This window comes from Balaenoptera musculus, chromosome 19 (assembly GCF_009873245.2).
Source record: "Balaenoptera musculus isolate JJ_BM4_2016_0621 chromosome 19, mBalMus1.pri.v3, whole genome shotgun sequence".
Lineage (NCBI taxonomy): Eukaryota > Metazoa > Chordata > Mammalia > Artiodactyla > Balaenopteridae > Balaenoptera > Balaenoptera musculus.
In genome coordinates this window covers 13,746,839-13,767,000 of record NC_045803.1, presented here as the reverse complement: position 1 = coordinate 13,767,000, position 20,162 = coordinate 13,746,839, and the positions used below count along the sequence as shown (strand labels likewise).

The 20,162-nt window shown below is 46.0% G+C and overlaps 2 protein-coding genes across 2 annotated transcripts; one reads left to right on the top strand and one right to left on the bottom strand.

Moving 5' to 3' along the window:
• On the top strand, positions 1-4,375 carry SELENOV (selenoprotein V). Its single transcript, XM_036832300.1, has 6 exons — positions 1-671; positions 2,116-2,140; positions 2,271-2,324; positions 2,442-2,516; positions 2,617-2,715; positions 4,330-4,375. The coding sequence occupies exons 1-5, from the start codon at positions 1-3 to the stop codon at positions 2,692-2,694; spliced, it is 903 nt and encodes a 300-aa protein (XP_036688195.1). The 3' UTR covers positions 2,695-2,715; positions 4,330-4,375.
• A 13,022-nt stretch (positions 4,376-17,397) lies between these two features.
• LOC118884591 (EP300-interacting inhibitor of differentiation 2) lies at positions 17,398-18,481 on the bottom strand. The gene has a single exon (XM_036832301.1). The coding sequence runs from the start codon at positions 18,354-18,356 to the stop codon at positions 17,793-17,795; it is 564 nt and encodes a 187-aa protein (XP_036688196.1). The 5' UTR covers positions 18,357-18,481; the 3' UTR covers positions 17,398-17,792.
• Positions 18,482-20,162: the final 1,681 nt, after the last annotated feature.

The following is a 20,162-nucleotide window of genomic DNA, read 5'->3' as shown; positions in this document are numbered from 1 at the left end:
ATGAACAACCAGGCGCGGGCCCCAGCTCCTTCCCAGGTCCGGCCCGCGGCCTCGGTCCGGGCCTCGACTCTGGCCCGGGGTACGACCCCGGTCAGGACTTCGATCCAGGTTCGGACTCCGACTCTGGTCCCGGCCTTGGACCCGATCCGGACCCCGACTCTGGTCCGGACCCTGACCCCGGTCCGGACCCCGACACCGGTCCGGTCCCCGACTCCGGTCCAGATCCTGACTCTGGCCCGTATCCCAACCTCGACCCCATCTCAGATACTGGTTCCTGCCTCGGAATCCCTTCCGAACTCGGCCCTATCTTCGGATCCACCCCAGGAACCTGAATCCGAGCTCACTTTGTCACCTGATAAGGATCCTGAGCCAACCTTGAGGGTGAAACACGTCCCATCTGTCACCAGTGGATTTGGTCCCATCCAAGAGCCCTTTTCTGCCCTTACTCCACTGGCCACCGATTTACTGGGGCCCCCCCTTGGGTCCACTCCAAGGGCAGACCTGTCGGCCACCAAGTTGACAGATTCCTCCTCTGGACATATCCCGGGGACGCCCAACCTGGGGGCCATCCCGTCGTTAGCTGTCGCCTTACCGATTTCTACCAATGCATTCGCCTCCACCAGCGAGAACATCCATGTGGACAGCAAGATCATGATTCGAGTGGTGTACTGGTGAGGGGCTGTCCCCGCCCACACCTGCTTCCTCCCCGTGGGGAAAGGGCTGCAGGGGGTAGGCTCTACCTGCCATTCTCTTTGGGACTAGAGAGCTCTGAATTCATTCATTCACTGTCCTGCCGGTCATGGGCCAGGCCTTCTGGGGATAGAGGGCTGAGCAGAGCCATGCTTTCCTGGGGGTGGGAGGGGTGGGAGGGGCGGGTGGGAGGGGGGAGCAGAGAGCCCTGAGGGAGGACAAGGGGTGGGAGAACCTCAGAAACTGAGTGTTCGGGGACAGCCTTTCTCAGGAGGTGGGTCTTAGGTGGCTACATCTCAGTGATGAGGCTACTAAGCGGGGTGGGGAGGGGAGGGTAGGAATAGGGGGATCGGGGTAGCAAGGGGGGAAGGGGAGCAGCTAGTGCAAAGGCCAAAGGAGGCTGGCCTCAGTCCGTCATTGTGGTCCCAGAGCAGAATCTTTGTGTCCATGACAATAGTAAACAGCAGTGACCTTCCTTGACCTTCCTTGACCTCCCTGAGACCCAGGGCTGAATGTGGCCCAGGGAGGGGCTTTGTCTTCCCCTCCAGTCCCCTGCTGTGTCTCTTTTGCTCTGGTCCTTCTCTATAGCTCTCCAGCTCCCTCTCCAACTCACTGCCTCTTTTTCTTTCCCCTTGTGGTGTGGGTCTCTTTCTCCTTCTCTCTATCTCTCTTTTCCCATCTCCCCCCTCTCTCTTTCTCTGCCCATCTCCTCTTTTCTGTCTCTTTCCCTGACTCCATGGACTCATTCATTATTTTATTCATTCAACAACCATTTATTCAGCACCAACCATGTGCCGACCCTGCTCTCAGCATCAGAGACACAGCAGTGAATAAGACAGAGATGCCTGATGCCTGTGGCACTGACATTCTGGTTGGTGTGGAGGGGCAGGGATGGACAATAAATACGACACATGGCAAATTATCTCGTCTCTTAGAAGGTGATCAGTGCTATGGACAAAAGGCATCTTGCGGGGCGGGGGTGTCACAATTTTAGCTGGGGTACTCAGGAAGGCCTCACTGAGGAGGTGACATATGAGCAAAGACCTGAAAGAGGGGAGAGAAGGAGCCATTCAGATACCAGGGAAAGAGCATTCTGCAGAGGGAAGAGCCAGTGCAAAGGCCCTGAGGCAAGGCATGCTTGGAGTGTTGGAAGAAGAGCCGGGAGTGTTGGAAGTGGCTGGAGCCAGGGGGCCAGTGGGAGGAGATGGAGCAGAGAGGTGATGGGGGCAGACCCTGTGGGGGCTTGTGGGCCATGGGGAGGACTGTATTTTTTTGCCCTGAGTGAGGTGGCACTATGAGAGGCTTCGGAGCAGGGGAGGGATGGGATCTCACTTAGCTGTTCAATGTCCCTCTGGACTTGAGATACTGATGGAGGTGTCTTCCTTCCACCTCTCTGCCTCCCTCCTCTCTGCCCTTGGCCTCCAGTGGCCTCTGAAGCTATGGACTTCGGGTGAGTAGTTTTGACTTTAGAGGTGGGGGGAGTGGGGTCATGAAGTCTGGAAGAAGTTCCTGTTTTCCCTCCTTTTAAGACCTGTGATCCTGTGGTCCTGTGACTACACGATCCCATCTCTTCCCCACAGTATATCCTACTGAAAAAGAGTCTGGAGCAGCAATTTCCAAACTGTCTACTCTTTGTGAGTGTGCTGGTGGCCTGGGAGAGTTGGGGGTGGTGGTGGTCAGGGCTCCAAGACCCCCAGGGAACTTGGAGGGGAGTTCTTAACCTCCCCCAACCTCCACCATTCCCTCCCCAGGAGGAGGACATATCTGCCCAGGCTACAGGGGAATTTGAACTGTTCGTGGATGGGAAACTGGTCCATTCAAAGAAGGTGATCCTGAGCAAGGGTTCTGGACAGGGAGGGAGGGTGGAGCTGGGGTCTCAGGGGATGGGAGACATACGTGTCTGTGCTCTTTCCCTTCTGTGCCCAGAAAGGTGATGGCTTTGTGGATGAGACCAAGCTGCGGAACATTGTGAGCCTTATCAATGAGGAGATCAAGAAAAGGTAGCAGGCAACTGGTGAGCTGGAGGTGAGGTGAGGGAGGTGAGGTGGGTGGGGTGGAGGCTGGGCTGTGGATAAGTGGGTGGGCGGGCAGGAGGCAGGGCCCTGTCTTGGAGTCAAAGACACCCTAGCCCCAGTCCTAGCTCAGCCAGTCCTCACTGTTATAATCAGGATAGGTCATCTACATCCTTTTCTGAGCCTCAGTTTTCTCATCTGTAAAATGGGGTTGTTGAGATGATTCCATAAGAGGCCTCTTATAAGGTAATAAACAGTGCACAGCTCAGAGCAGGGCTCAGTGTATGACAACTATACATTCTTTTCAAAAGAGCTTTAGGGTGTTTTTTTTTTTTTAGCTTTTAGTTATAAAGCTGTGCTGTCCAATAACAGCATGTGACTTTTCAACTTATAGTGGAGTTAATTAAAATTAAATACATTAAAAATTCAGTTATGAGTCACACTAGCCACATTTCAAATACAGCCACATGTGGCTGCTGTATTGGATAGCACAGATATAGAACATGGAATCCATCATCGCAGAAACTTCTATTGCTAACGTTAAGGTATTAAAGCATAGACACAATAATTTATTTCCCACCAATACTGGATTTTTAAAACCATTTACTACAGAGAATTCCCTGGCAGTCCGGTGGTTAGGACACCACTCTTCCACTGCAGGGGACACACAGTGTTCGATCCCTGGTCGGGGAACTAAGATTCCTCATGCCATACGGTGTGGCAAAAAAACCCTAACAAAAAACCAACCAAAGAAAAAAATAAACCACTTACTACATAGACATTTGCAAGCTGCTACTGATTTAATACTTTGTCTATTGCATATCTATTTTTTACAATTGTTTTCAACTTTACTGAGGTGTAAGTGATGTATAAGAAACAGTACGTGTTTAAAGTACACAAGTTGATGAGTTTTAGTGTACTCATCATAAATACACCATAAATCCTGCTAAAGATCCCCATTGGCATGGATTAAATCACAGGCCATCCCTGAAACGATCACCAAGGCCCAAGATAATGTAGTGCTCTCATTGGCCTGTTTTGAGTCATGTGTCTTTAACCTCATTGGATTTCATTTTATTGAAGTATTTGCTGAGTACCTACTAGGTACTGTTCTAGGCCTTGGGGATGATACAGCAGTGAACCAAACAGACAAACCCTTGCCCTAGTGGAGCTGACATTCTAGCCAGGGAGGCAGACAATGAATAAGACCCAAGCGAATAGAAGGCATTTTAGAAGGAGATAAGTGATGAGAAGAAAAATAAAGTGGGGAAGGGGCTTGGGGGCTGCTGGGAATTTTTTGCAACTCTAAGTTGAGTGGTCAGGGAAGACCTCATGGGAAGGTGCTATTTAAGCGCTTGAAGGATGTAAGGGATTGAGCCATGTGGATGTCTGGGGGAAAGTATTCTGGGCAGAAGCAGCAGGCAGTGCAAAGGTCGTGTAGTAGGAACGTGTCTGATGTGCTTGAAAAATGTCAAGGAGACTCCGGCGGGCATTGTAATCCATGAAAAAGCATTAGAACAGTGCCTGACACATAGTGAGCCCTACAAATGCTATTTTTTTTTTTTTTTTGGAGTTGCTGTTGTTTTCATTATTAAAAATTTTTTTCTCTCCTATTTCCCCATCTCAGGAGCCTCAGCAGGATGGCGAGAAGGGCTGAAACGTTACCAAGTCAGGTCCTTTTCTGATGGTGGCTGGGGCTGGGGTGGGGTCGGGAGGGGTGAAGAGGGAAATACATGCAGAGTCCGCCTCCCTGTGTTCTGGTCTGACCGTGTCTGCTGGTGCCACGCCCACTCCTGACGTCGGTAGAACTGCCTGCTACCTGCTACTGTGCTCCCAGCATCCCCTGGACCTGGGTTGGGGGAGGGAAGGCCAGCTTTGAACAGAAGGCTAGTCCTGTGGCTCCCTAGCTTTGCTCCCGATGGTCTAGCCTCTACTCCTCATGCTGTCGAGGTCAATTCCTTTCTTCTGTGGCATCTTCATTTCCCTTGCCCTGGTTCGGAATTTGAAAACTTCCCATCTCGTTGGCGTTTTTAGGGGTTGAGACAGAAATAGGCATGGTGGCAAGCCTCAAACCCTTGACATCTCAAACTTCTTTACATGTCGGAGTCCGCTTTCTAAACCCACAGGTCTCAGAATCTCAGTGCTGGGAGGGATCTCAGTGACCTGCGAGAGGGCCATTTGTGCATTCAGTGGACATTGATGAGCCCCCTACCCTACATCTGGCTCTGTGGGGTCACTGGGCACATGCCAGAAGGTCCAGTGTAAGCTGTGGGAGCCAGACCTTTACCACGGAGTTTCTGTGTGACCTCCAACAAGGGGACATTACCTCTCTTGAGTCTCAGTTTCCTCCTCTGTAAAATGAGGGTACAATACTGCTTAATCGTGAAATTTCCAAAGTCTGGCACAGAATCCATAGGTTTCAGTTAGAGGTAGATTTTGGTTAGGAGTGCTCTTTCCTGCGAGTAACAGCAAGCTGGACTGCCAGTGGCTCACACAATCGAAAAAACGAATTGTTTTGCTCATGAACTGGGGGGAGGGGACTGGGGACAACAGCTGTCCAGCAATGCCATGGGAGACCTAGAGTTTTTCTACATTTCTTTTCTGCCATCATTAACATGGGATGATGTGTTGGCTTTGGGGCTCATGCATGTGCTTTCAGTGTTGCACCTCTACCCATTATGTCTGTATTCCAGGCAGAAGAGGGTAGAAGAAAGCAAGGACATGCCTGCGGGGTCACTTTCTTAGGAAAGCGAAACTTTCCCGGAAGCCGCACGCAGTCTTCTGCTGTGACTCCAAGACAATGCCCTGCCTCCTGCCCACGCACTCCTCCTACCTCACCTGCAGCTCACTAGTTGCCTGCTACCTGTTTCTGATCTCATTGATAATGCGTACAGTTTTCTGCGGCTTGGCCTCATCCACAAAGCCATCTTGATTTTGAGACAGGGAATGATTCAACAGAGATTGAGTAGAGATAGGAAGCAACAGTTGGGGGCACCATCAAGCCCCAATCCTAACAAATACACTAGCATTGGGAGTGTGTGAGTGAGTGAGAGCAGTGAGTGAGTCAAAGGGTTTGACTCTAGATTTCTTTTTTTTTTTTTTTATATTTATTTATTTGGCTCCGCCGGGTTTTAGTTGCGGCACATGGGATCTTCATTGCGGCATGCGGTATCTTTTAGTTGTGGCATGCGAACTCTTAGTTGCGGCGTGTGGGATCTAGTTCCCCCACCAGGGATTGAACCTGGGCCCCCTGCACTGGGAGCACAGAGTCTCAGCCACTGGACCACCAGGGAAGTACCTGATTTCTTAATATGTCATAAGATAAATGTGATAAGAAATCATAATAAGGTAATAAATACTTTAATAAAGGTTTTTATGGTAGGCAGAATTCTAAGGTGACCCTCAAAGACCCACACCTTCATATAATCCCCATTCCTTGAGTGTGGGTGGGACATGTGAATATGATGGGCTCTCACTCCCTTGACTATGTCACATCATATGACAAAAAGAATTTCGCACCGAGTTTGAGTTAAGCAAATGGAAGATTATCCTGAGTGGGCCTGACCTAATCAGGCGAGCCCTTCAGAGAGACAAGAAGCATCAGAAGAAAGTCTCCCGCTTGCCTTGAAGAAGTTGTGAGAAGTTGTGTCTTGTTGTGAGAAGGCCACCTGGCCTAAGAAGGATAACATCTAGATGTTGAGAGTGACCTCTGGCTGACAGCCAGCAAGATGGTGGGGATCTCAGTCCTACAACTGCAGGGGACTGAATTCTGTCCACGGTAGGAATAAGCATGGAAACCTCAAGTGAGATTGGAGTCCTGGCCAACCCCGTGATTTCAGCCTGGTGAGACCCTGAGCAGAGGCCCAGCTAACCCATGTCTGGATTCCTGACCGTGGAAATTATGAGATTTAATAAAATATATGTTGTTTTAAGCTCCCAAATTTGCAAAAATTTGTTATGCAGCAATAGAACACGAGTACAGTCTTAACCGAGGGTTTTTGGCTATGACGTTAGAGTATATTAGTCGTCACCATATTAATAATAAAGATTGACATTTTGGAGTGCTTACAATGTGCCATTAGAACATTCTACATGGATTAGTTCAGAGTGTCTTAAACTTTTTTGGTCTCAAGATCTTTTTTATTTATAAAAATTGAGGACTTTTGTTTATGTGGGCTGTATCTATTGATATTTACTGTATTAAAAATTGAGAACTGGACTTCCCTGGTGGCACAGGGGTTAAGAATCCGCCTGCCAATGCAGGGGACATGGGTTCTAGCCCTGGTCTGGGAAGAGCCCACATTGCCGCGGAGCAATTAAGCCCGGGCGCCACAACTACTGAGCCTGCGCTCTAGAGCCCACGAGCCACAACTACTGAACCCCTGTGCCACAGCTACTGAAGCCCGCGCGCCTAGAGCCTGTGCTCTGCAACAAGAGAAACCACCACAATGAGAAGCCTGAGCACCGCGACAAACAGTAGCCCCCGTTCGCCGCAACTAGAGAAAGCCCACGCGCAGCAATGAAGACCCAACACAGCCAAAAATAAATAAATAAATTGAGAACTTAAAAAATATGTTTATTAATTGATTGTAAAATAAAATCTGCACTTTCAAGGAGAAAAGTCCTTTCCAGAGGTTTAGCAGATATGCTCTTAAATCTGATTGGCCATACTGGGGTCAAATGTCCATCTCAGGCCAAGCAGTCCCTAGCAAATAGGAATGGGATTGCCAAGCTCAGAGCAGCAATTCTCAAATTGTTTGGTCTCAGGCCCACCTACACTTGTAAAAGTTATCGATAGACCCAAACAGCTTTTGTTTATGTGGATTCATCTACTGTTATTCATATCTTAGGAATTAAAACTGAGAAATTCTAAAACCAATTGAAAACAATAAGCCCATTACATGTTAACGTAAATAATATTTTTTATGAAAACATAATCATTTTCCCCAAAAAATAATTTAGTGAGAAAAGTGACATTGTTTTACATTTTTGCAAATCTTGGAGCATTTAGTCCCTTTATATTTAAGGTAATTATTGATTTTTTTTTTTTTTTTTTCTGCACCATGAGGCTTATGGGATTTTTAGTTCCCCGACCAGGGATCGAACCCGGGCCCTTGGAAGTGAGAGCGTGGAGTCCTAACCACTGGACTGCCAGGGAATTCCTGATATGTATGTTCTTATTGCCATTTTTTTTTTTAAATTTTATTTATTTATTTGTTTATTTATGGCTGTGTTGGGTCTTCGTTTCTGTGCGAGGGCTTTCTCTAGTTGCGGCAAGTGGGGGTCACTCTTCATCGCGGTGCGCGGGCCTCTCACTGTCGCGGCCTCTCTTGTTGCGGAGCACATGCTCCAGATGCGCAGGCTCAGTAATCGTGGCTCACGGGCCCAGTTGCTCCGCAGCATGTGGGATCTTCCCAGACCAGGGCTCGAACCCGTGTCCCCTGCATTGGCAGGCAGATTCTCAACCACTGCGCCACCAGGGAAGCCCCTTATTGCCATTTTGTTAATTGCTTTGGATTTGTTTTTGTAGGTCTTTTCTTCCCCTTTCTTTTGTTCTCTTCTTTTGTGATTTGATGACTATCTCTAGTGTCAGGTTTGGATTCCTTTCTCTTTTTTGTATGTATATCTATTATGGAGGTTTGGTTTGCGGTTACCATGAGGTTTTTGTATAGGAGTCTATATAGATACGTGATTGTTTTAAGTTGCTGATCTCTTAATTAGAAATGCATTTTTTAAACCTTGCATTTGTACTCTCCTCCCCTCACAATTTCCGTTTTTTTTAAAAAAAAATATTTATTTATTTATTTTTGGCTGCACTGGGTCTTCACTGCTGCACGTGGGTTTTCTCTAGCTGCGGCGAGCGGGGGCTACTCTTCGTTGTGGTGCACAGGCTCTAGGCACGCAAGCTTCAGTAGTTGTGGTGCACAGGCTTAGTTGCTCTGCGGCATGCGGGACCCTCCCAGACCAGGGCTCGAACCCGTGTCCCCTGCACCGGCAGGTGGATTCTTAACCACTGCGCCACCAGGGGAGTCACAAAATTACTGTTTTTTGACATCATATTTTACATCTAATTGTTTTGTGTATCCCTTAACTGCTTATTATGGATACAGATTGTGCATACAGATTGTGGATAGAGATTTTACTACTTTTGTCTTTTAACCTCCCTACTAGCTCTGTGTGTGGGTGATTTCCCACCTTTACTGTATGTTTGACTTCACCGGTGAGCCTTTTCTTTCCGTAGTTTTCTTGTTTCTAGTTGTGGCCTTTTCTTTTTCGCTTAGAGAAGTTCCTTTAACATTTGTTGTAAAGCTGGTTTGATGGTGCTGAATTCTTTTAGCTTTTGCCTGTCTGTAAAGCTTTTGATTTCTCCATCAAATCTGAATGTGAGTCTTGCTGGGTTTCCTCATTTAAAAAATCTTATTTCTCTTTCCTCTTCTACTTGTATCACAGAGTTCTATCTTCAATCTTGCTAATTCTCTTTTCCATATAGTGTGCTCTATTTCCAATGCTTTCTAATGCATTCTTCATCTCGTTTACTGAGCTCTTCCGCTCCAGAATTTCTGTTTGATTCTTCTTTAGAGTTTCAACCTCTTTGGTAAAGTATTTCTTCTGTACATTAATTTTATTCCTGAGCTCACTGAACTACCTTTCTGAGTTTTCTTGTAGCTCCTTGAGTTTCTTCATAGAGCTATTTTAAATTCTCCATCAGTGAGATCTCAGTAGTCTGCGACTTTAAGTTTGGTTTCTGGAGAATTGTCATTTTCTTTCGTGTTACAGTGTTACCGTGGTTCTTCATGGTGCTTGATGAGTTGCTCCTCTGCCGATGCATCTGAAGTAGGGGACACCTTTCTGCTTGATGCTAACGATTTAACAGGTTAGAAACTGAGGCGTTTCAGGGAGTTCCCTGACGGTCCAGTGGTTAGCACTCGGTGCTTTCACTTCCATAGCCCCGGTTCAGTCCCTGGTGGGGGACCTAAGATCCGGCAAGCCAAGGGCCACGGCCAAAAAGAAAGAGAAAAAAGAGAAAAATAAAAAAATAAAAAAATAAAATTGAGGCGTTTCTTCTGTTTTCCAGTAGGTGGTGCTATAGCACAAGGTTTGGGTTTCTCTTCCCCGCGCTGCCTCCGGTTACATTTGAGAGTCTGCATTTTCCACACTCCACTGCCTTTATTGTTGCTTCAAGCCCTCCTTATTGCTCCTTGTGCCTCCGGGGTCATTGGTGCCTTGTTTCTGCCAGTGTTGCTGGTGTTTCCGCCTGGGGCTCGGAGATGGTGTGCTTGTCTCTTACATTCGGGATCCCCGCCCCTTGCAGACTCCGCCCCTGGGGGAGGGCGAGGGCGGCGAGGGAGCGGTGTTGCACCTGGCGCCTCAGCCAGTATTGTAAGGTTTGCCGGCTCCACCGCTGCGGGTGGGTGGCCAGGAGAGAGAACTGTGGATGCCTCAGCAGCTGGAGGGATGGGATCTCAGGCTACCGGTGACTGTGGGCACCGCTGCTGCTGGGAGGTTAGAGTCGTGTGTGCCGCTTTCTCTGCTATTATTACTGGCTCTCTGGGGCTGCGGGCTCAGCTGCCATGGCAGGAGGGCTGGGTTTGCAGGAACAACCTCCCTGTTCCCTCAGTTCCGCCGCCTCTGTGTCCCTGTACATCCCCCTGTAGGTGTACAGATGTGTGAATTCTCTGGACACGTGGTGTGTTGGACAGAGGTACCTTTGTTGTGTTGTGAATGTTTTAGCGGTTGTAGATTGAAGAGACAGAGTTTTTCATCTGCTATGTTGCTGATGTCATTCTTCTGAAACAGTTATTTTTCATAAAACTGTTAACATGTAACTTTTTTTTTTTTTTTTTTTTGGTGGCTGCGCCCGACAGGCCTGTGGGACTTTAATTCCCTGACCAGGGGTCAAACCCGGGCCCTCGGCAGTGAGAGCTTGGAGTCCTAACCACTAGACCGCCAGGGACTTCCCTAATGATTTTTTAAAATATTAAAAAATGAAGGGCTTCCATGGTGGCGCAGTGGTTAAGAATCTGCCTGCCAGTGCAGGGGACACGGGTTCGAGCCCTGGTCCAAGCCCTGGTCCGGGAAGATCCCACATGCCGTGGAGCAACTAAGCCTAGGCACCACAACTACTGAAGCCTGCGCGCCTAGAGCGTGTGCTCTGCAGCAAGAGAAGCCACCGCAATGAGAAGCCCGCGCACCGCAACAAAGAGTAGCCCCCGCTCGCCACAACTAGAGAAAAGCCCGCGCACAGCAACGAAGACCCAATGCAGCCAAAAATAAATTAATTAATTAAAAAAAAAAAGAAAAGAAAGGACATGAAGTCATCACTGGTCTTACTTGTAGGCTTTGGATAATTTTTCATAATGTAACTGTCGATATTGTTAACATCACCCCCATTTTACAGATGAAAGACTGATCCAGAGAAGTAGAGTGATTCACCTTAGAGCTCATTGCTGGTAAGAAGTGGAGTAGGGATTTGAACCGTGACAGTCCAGCTCCAGTATTCGAGTATCTCATTGGCTCAGCCTAGTTGAAGTGCCACTGTTGATCAAATCAACTATAGTTGGAGGGGAAGTGAAGTCACAAAGGTCAAATAGCATTAAGAGGGTGGGGTGAGATTCCTGGAGAAAAGAGAACATAGTGGGTAGCCATCTCAAGAAGTGTCTTCTAGAGTCAGAGTGGAGTCCTGGGAAAAAATTTTCTGGTCAGCACTCCAGTTCATTTCTAAAGGTGGTCTGTTTTGGCAATCACTGATGAATTGATTATTAGTATGAGTTTTGGAGGCAAGAAAGCTGGGTTTGAGCCCTAATTCTACTGCTTCTTAGCTGTGTGAACTTGGGTAAGTGTAATGATAAATTCTGTGTCCCCTTGGCTAGACTATGATGACCAGCTGTTTGGTCAAACACTAGTCTAAGATGTTGCTGTAAAGATATTTCTTAGAAGTGATTAAGATTTATAAACAGTTGGCTCTAAATAAAGCAGACTTGCCTCATCTAATCACTTGAAGGTGTGGTTTTTTTTTTTTTTTGGCCACGCGGAGCGTCTTGTGGGATCTTAGCTCCGTAAGAGCAAAAACTAAAGTTTCCTGAAAAAGTGGAATTCTCCTCTAGATTGCAACATAGATATTCTACCTGAGTTTCCAGCCTTCACATTCAGGACCACAGCATTAACTTTACCTAAATCTCCAGGCTGCTGGCCTGCCCTACAGATTTTGCACTTGCCAGCCTCCACAATCCTGTGAGCTAATTCCTTAAGATCTCTTTCTCTCTCTGTATATACAATATATATATCTACGTATACAATATACGTTACACACACACACACACAAAGAAAGACAGAAGCCCACGTGCCTAGAACATGGCTTTCCTATTGGTTCTATTTCTCAGAAGAACCCTGATTGATACAGCTAGTAAGCCTCAGTTTTCTCATCTATAAAATGGATATGCTAATACTCTTTACCTCACACCATGGTGAGAATTCTGTGAGATGCCATAAATAAAGCACCAAGATCTGTGCCTGGATCACCATAAACTCTCAACCAATGGCGATGGTGGTTATATCATCTGTGGTGACCGGTTTCCAAAGGTGGCTCCCCATAAACCACAGTGCTCAGGATTCACTTCCTTGGGTATTGCCTCCCCTCCCTGAAATGGGCTGGGCCTATGTAACCCACAGAATGAGGCGGATGTGTGCTAGCTCTGGGCCTGAGCCTTCAGAAGGCCCGGCAGCTTCCCACCTTTGCACTTTTGGAAGCCCTGAGGCGGCCACATAAGAAATCTGGCTACACTATTGGAGAGCAAGGTGGAGAGGAAGAGGGTTTGGAACTGCGTAAAGGGAGAGGCCCAGCCTTCCAGACTTTTCCCACCAATATGACAGGCATGTGAGTGACCCAGTCCTGGACATTCCAGCCCAGCCGAGCTCCTGGCCAACATCACATGGAGCAGAACTGCTGAGCTGATTTCGGTCAACCTACAGAAGAGTGAGCAGTGATAAAATGGTTGTTGCTTAAAGCCATTAAGTTTTACGGTGGTTAGTTACACAGCAAGAGATAACTGGAACATCAGTATTAGGGGACAGAGACTCATTTCCCCCAGAATTCGTAAAGAGAGGCCAGTATTGGTTTGGAAGAACCATCATGTTAATTTGACTGGACTTTGTCCCTAATTCCCAGAAGGTAACCTATAAATCTTTGGAATTTCCAGCGATAGTGTTACCGAATGCAAGTCTGTGTGCCCGACACACAGTGAGGCCAAACAATACCAAAACGTCCGAGTTTGGAGCAGAGAAAGGTTTATTGCAGGGCCATGCAAGGAGATGGGTGGTTCATGCCTGAAAAACTCTACACTCCCTGAAAGCTTTCAGCAAAGTCCTTTTATAGCAACGGGGAGGGAGGGGCGTGGTTAGTTGTAAATTTCTTGGTGTCAGATCCTTTGTTCTTAAGGTCAGGTCACGGTCAGGTAATGATGTTCCTGTAAATCTCCACCCAACAAATGTTATTCTCTGTTCTGACAAGAAAGGGCAAGGTCCCAAGGCTCAACTTTCACCCTCCGAGGTCCAGGTCCTGGCTAAGAGGAGGGGGTCCCTGCGGCGGCGGTTACCCTGCCCAGGAGCGTTCGTCCGCCACCCAGTCTGGATCCTCCCGGCTGAAGAGGCAGATCCCAGCTGGCAGTGCCCTCAGGACCAGGTCCCCAGACCCTGCACAGCTGTCATCACTGAGGGAGCCAGGCGCCTAGGACCCAGCCAGCCCTCAGGCTCCTCAGGCCGCCCAAACGGCGGGGGCCAGGTCCCGCAAACTGCGTCCCACGCAGACTGCCACTGCCATTAGGTCGCAGAGGTGGGGATGGGGGCGAGGTTCACCGCAGCCTCAAGACCTGGGCCCGGCCAATGGGAGGCCTTGGCGAGGGCTCTGGAGCCCTGCAGGACACAGCCCCCAGCCTATCCCCAGCCCCCCAGCTCACCTGCTGGCCCAAGGCCAGAGTGCCTGGAGGGCCCCCGGGAGAAGGCCGGGATCCGCCTCTTACCTCACTTTTCCCCAGAGAACCACAAACCGCCTGACTGGCAGAAGGGGCCCTCTAACCGGCCAGGCTAGCGGTCTCGCTCTAACTGTCCCGCATTAGCGGTCTCCCGGTAACGGTTGCCTGGTAACTGTAGCGCCAGAGGCAGCTATGCGAGGCACCTGTTCTGTTACAGGGCAACGGTTGCCCGGTAACGGTCGCGCGGTAACGGCCGCTTCATCCCCATTACGAGTGTCTTTGTTACTCCGGGGCGGGGGGGGGGGGACCCCTTGGGCCATCCCTGAGAGTCTTAGAGGGTTTAAGCCTCGCGATTTCGTCCCGACTTCAGGGCTCGGTGAGCGTCCCTGGTTGGTAAATGCTCTGCATGTGCCGGAGGATGATGCATCCCTGAGGATGGCAGTAATATCATGTTTGGGACCCTCCCAGACTTGGCCCTACTCATCTTTCCCTTTAGCTGGTTATGATTTGTATCCTTTGCTATCATGAAATTGTAATCATAACTGTAGTGCTTTCTCGAGTTCTGTGAGTCTTTTTTTTAAGCAAATTATTGAAACTGCATGGGAACTGGGAATCCTCAAACTTGTAGCCAGCTGGTCAGACGTGGGAGTGGCCTGGGGACCCCTGAACTTAGAGCTATGGTGTGTGTAACAGAGGACTGTGTCCCTGACCTGGAGAGTTTGGCTAAACTCTGGGGAAGAAGCCACTGTACGTGCTGACACTGCAGCTGAAATTGTTCAAGCAAGAGAAGAGGCTCCTTAAAATGCTTTGAGAGACAAGAAGAGGACTTGATTTTGCTCCTGAGATGAAAGGTGAAGAGGAGGGAAGGGGAGAAGTTGAAAGGAACCAGCCAGGTGGGGAGGCTTATCCTCCAAGGGATGAGTCACCCAGCCCTGCGACCGCACAGATTTTCACTCAAGTCTACCAAAGTGAAGGGGTCTGTCGTGTGAGTGGATTTGATTGGAAACGTATGAAAGAACTGTCAGGGAGGGGGAAATTTTCCCCTGGACCCATCTTGAGGTCTTGTGGCTGGACTAATAATAAAATTGACACAAGACAGATTAACAGGAGAAAAAGAAACAAAATTTAGTTCATGCGCATGGAGGTCTCATAGAAATGGGATCTAAGAAGTGGCCAAGGGAATTCCCTGGCGGTCCAGTGGTTAGGACTTGGCGCTTTCACTGCCGGGCCCGGGTTCGATCCCTGGTCGGGGAACTAAGATCCTGCAAGTCACTTGGCGAGGCAAAAAAAAAAAAAAAAAAAGGATTATGTCTCATTTGTAAATAAGGATCATTTGAAGAATGCAATCATGGTGGTGGATATAAAAATAGCACCTTCATGGATTATGAAAAGGCCTTTGACAAAATTCTATAACCACTCTTGATAAAACACACACATGTACAAATAGTGAGAGATGGATATGTGAAGAATTTCTACAAAATCAGGACAAGTTAATGATGCTTCACTATCATTCATATTATTTTACATTAGACAGAAGGTACCAATAAAGTACCTTCTGTCTAATGTATAAATAAAGAGAAAGAAGTCAGAAGTATAAAAATTATAAAAGAGGCAATATTGTCACTATTTGCATATGACTTGTTCACCAGTCTAGGAGATTCAAATGAAAAACTACTGTAAAACAGTAAGAGAATTCAGTATATTAACAGGCTATCAAATAAATATGCAGAAATGAATTATTTTCAAATACATAGGCAAGCTTTTAGAAAATATAACAAAGATAATCCTCATTTACTACAGAAAAAACATAAAAGATAAAATGTCTAGGAATAAATGATTAGAGCTGTAAAAGACCTACTTTAGGAACATTAATTTAAGGACAAACATTAACACTCTTCTGAAGGATACAAAGGAAGTCTTTAAAAAATGGAAAAATAAATAATTTGGATATCTTAGAGATGGCAGTTATCTTCGATTTATTAAATATAATGTGATTCTAATAAAGAACTTTGAAATAAGGTAAGCTGACTTTGAGGTTGACGTAGTAATATAAATAAACAAAAATAGCCAGAACACTCTAAAAATGAAGTATAATGAGGGTTTTAGCATTATGACATGTAAAACTAGTTAGAAAAATTTTAAAAACAGTTTAGTATGTGATGAAGAGGCATCTTTAAACAAAGTTAGTGGGAAAAGATGGGCTAGTTAGTAACTGGTGTTGGGGCAAACAGGTAGCCACCTAAAAAAGAAAATTTGGATCCTTACCTCATATTGTACATCAGGATAAATTCCGAATGGTTCAAAAATTCAAATATGAACAATAAAACCACACACATACATACACATGCACACACACCGAGAAAACCTTGAGTTTCAAAATCGTACAGGTTTTTTATCTCTCTCTCTTTTTTTTTTTTTTTGGCCACACTGTGCGGCTTGCAGAATCTCAGTTCTCTGACCAGGGATCAAACACGTTCCCCGGCAGTGAAAGCACTGCATCCTAATCACTGGACCACTAGGGAATTCTCCAAATCTTGCAGGTTTAAAAGATAAAAGGAAACAAGAGCAAAAATCTCCATGCCAAAAGGCTTTCAGGAAAACCAAAGACAAATGACAACCTAGGAAAAAATATCCATAACTCACACTACAAGCTATTATATTATCATATCTCATCTCACTATTTCATTAATAGTTAACAGAGCCAATAAAGAAAGGACAAAATTATTCAGGAAAGAAATGGAGAAAAGATTTTGAATAGATAGTTCATGGAAAAGGGAATATGCATGACTCAAATGAAAAGATATTTAACTTCCCTCATAATGAGAGAAAAGCAAATTAAAACTGATATACCGTTTTCCAACTATACAGATTGGCAAAATCCAGACATTTGATGACTTACTGTGCTGGTAAGGCTGCAGGGGAAATGTCCATGTTCAGCAGTTGCTGGTGGGAGTGTGAAGAGGTACAACATGAATGGAAAGCAACTTAGTAATATCTATAAACTTTCACATGAGTGCATTCACCTCAGAATTCTCACCTCTGGAAATTCGTACTGCAGATATTATACATAACAAGGAATCTAAGAAGCTGCTGATTATAATATGAACCATTATTTTTATGAAAATGCTGTATTACACCATCAAATGTAAGATACACCCCAATTTCAGAGACGTCAATATATGAAAAGTGCATTTAGAATCAGAGCAATACTGTATTTGTGCCCATGCCATGGGATATACAGACAAGATTAACTATTATAGCAACTTTTTTGGCCAATAGAAAATGATGGGAAAAAACCTAAATGCCCATCAGTATGTTCTTGGTTAAGTAAATTACAACATAACCACAGAATAGAATAAAATGCAGCTCTAAAAAAGAATGAGGAAATGTAGTGGTTTGGAAGGATCTTTAAGATAAGTTCTCACTGAAAATGCAATGCATAAATTAATAAATATAATTTGCCAACTTTTGTGAAGAAATGAAAAAAAACCCACCTAGATTTGCATTTGCTTGTGTATACATAGGGAATCCGAAAAGACAGAAGAGGTACTGTGGTTACAGATGGGAATTGTGGTAGGTACTGGGTGGGCGGGGGGAAAGGGATAGAAGACTTTTCATTGCACACTTTATATTTTGGGGGCTTATAAATAGATTACCAAAAAAGTATTAAAAATTGAATGAAAGAAAAAAATCCAGAAATTTCCGATAGTCTTGAATACATAATTTATCATGTAATATATACAGTATTTACTTTGCCTTTAATTTGAAATGCCTCAGAAAACACAAAATCAATCTTACACTATGGGCTCTATTGGCAGTTTTTCTTCATCAAGTCTCAATTATATAAAACCATTCTTCACTTTAGTGAAGCAATTTTAAAAGACATTTCCACAATGCAGGGAAAAGAATCTGGATCAATCACAAACTCAAAGGACGTTAGAGGAGTCATAACGGTTTTTATTTTTTTCTATTTCTTTTCTGATGGTTTTTCTTGATAAGCTTCCTTTTCTTTTTCAACTGTGCCTTGCCTTATTCTCAAATACTTTGACTTTTTGAAATCAAGTTACAGGATTGGTATGACTGTATTGAACGCAGAGGTTCTTGAAGTAGTTTCATCACTAAACTATTCTCTACCGATAAACTTATCACAACCGAGTTCTTCTATCAGAGGATTGATAATTTCAGATGCAGTCAGAGTTATACTAAATGTTAAAATATCAAAATCCATCCTCTGAGGATTCCGCTGATATTCGGCATCAAACGCTGCTTCCCTTGCTCTGCAGGCTTCCACAAATCTCCTGCGGCGTCCTTCAAGCTCCTGAATTCTGCCGGGAGCAATCGGGTAGTGTTCCAGATAGTGGCGGAGGAACTGCTGGTAATTAATTCCTAAAACGCCAAGTGGGTGACGGAGGCGGAGATACGGCAACGCAGCCAGGCCTGGGCTGTTCCCGGGCCTGGACCGGCGTCTGCCCTCAGGACCCTCTTCCTCTGCTGGCTCCGCCAACAATCGGGCAACCTCTGCAATCCGGGCTTCCCTGGCCGCCGCCATCGGACGGTCCCTGGCCTCCACAGGCTGCGCTGGGGCCGGCTCCCGCCTCCCGCCGCCTACCTCCGCCTGCGGGACGTCGCCGTTGTCATTCGCCGCGCCCGTCGGTGGGACACTGCTGTCTGCGGGCAGCTCGGACATCCCGGACCGCGGGGTCAGCTCGGCCGCTCTCAGAAAAGCTGGAATAACGGTACAGCGCGATTAGCGGTGTGCACGTAAATGCGCGTGCGTGAGCGCTGTGCACACGGGTCAACGCTGTGGGCAAACCCACGTGCACGAGCGTAGGGTCTGCGGCTGAACCTAAGAGCACTGCGCATGAGTCATCCCCAAGCGCCCGCGATCTTCCAGGTGCCACCTAGCGGCCGGAAGAGCCAACAAACACACCTGAAACCTTCCCCTGTTACCCAGAATGTCTAAGGGCGGAGTCGAGCCTTGCTTTACATTTCAACCAGTTTAATGTTTACAAGGAAAGTCTCACAAGATCGCTTCCTGTTGGCTTTCCCAAGATTACATCCTAGGATGCCTCTTCCTAAGTTTCTTGTTCTCTAGTGATTATAATGCCACCTCTATTATATACCCAGATAGTTTAGATTCATGGGTTATTTTGGAGGTAGGGTGTGGTTCTTTATTCTTTTCCATTTATTCATTTGCCTATCTTCACCCATACCAATCCTCTTAATTACTAAAACTTTGTAATAACGTTCCCTTTTATTTAAAAAAATTGCTTTGGCTATTCTTGGACATTTTTTTTTCTAAATCTTTTTCGTACAATATAACATGCAGGAAAAAATATACAAAATATAAATATACGGCTGAATGATTTATCACAAAGTGAACGTCCATGTAACCACCACTTGGGTCAAGGATTGAATATTTCTAGTATCCCAGAATCCTTTCCCCCTTCGTATCACTATTGTCTCCTTTCTACCCAGAGGTAACTACTATACTGATATGTATGGTAATCACTTCTTTGCTTTTCTTTATGTTTTACTACCTAGGGGTGCATTCTGATACTGTAGTTTAATTTTGCTTGCTTTTTTGAATTTTACATACTCTTGTGTCTCGTTTCTTTCGCACATTATTTTTATGAGATTCACTTATGATTTTCATTGTGGTTATAAATACTTCATTTTCTTTTTTGTTTTAAACATCTTTATTGGAGTATAATTGCTTTACAATGATGTGTTAGTTTCTGCTTTATAACAAAGTGAATCAGCTATACATATACATATATCCCCATACCTCCTCCCTCTTGCATCTCCCTTCCACCCTCCCTATCCCACCCCTCTAGGTGACTTAATTTTCTTGATATTTACATATCCATTACCATTATTTTTATGTGTCCCATAATATTACAACATTCATCTTAAATACTGACTCTCCAATTACTTTTTCTTTATTCTAATTAACGTGAGAAACATCATATAAGGAAATTCTGCCTTTGATTTTGCTAGTGATGACCCCCATGGTGGTGCCATGATTCATGGGCATCAGTAAATAAGTTTAGTGACTCGTTCTCTGCCCTGTCAGGAGTAGCTATTTTGAGGCATTAGATCTCACCTACAGATTATAAGGTTACATTTTCTTTTTTAAATAAATTTATTTATTTATTTATTTTTGGCTGAATTGGGGCTTCGTTGCTGCACACAGGCTTTCTCTAGTTGCGGCGAGTGGGGGCTACTCTTCGTTGTGGTGCGCGGGCTTCTCATTGTGGTGGCTTCTCTTGTTGCGGAGCACGGGCTCTAGGCGTGCGGGCTTCAGTAGTTGTGGCTCACGGGCTCTAGAGTGCACGCTCAGTAATTGTGGCACACAGGCTTAGTTGCTCCACGGCATGTGGGATCTTCCCGGACCAGGGCTTGGACCAGGGCTCAAACCCGTGTCCCCTGCACTGGCAGGCGGATTCTTAACCACTGCGCCACCAGGGAAGCCCCGAGGTTGCATTTTTAT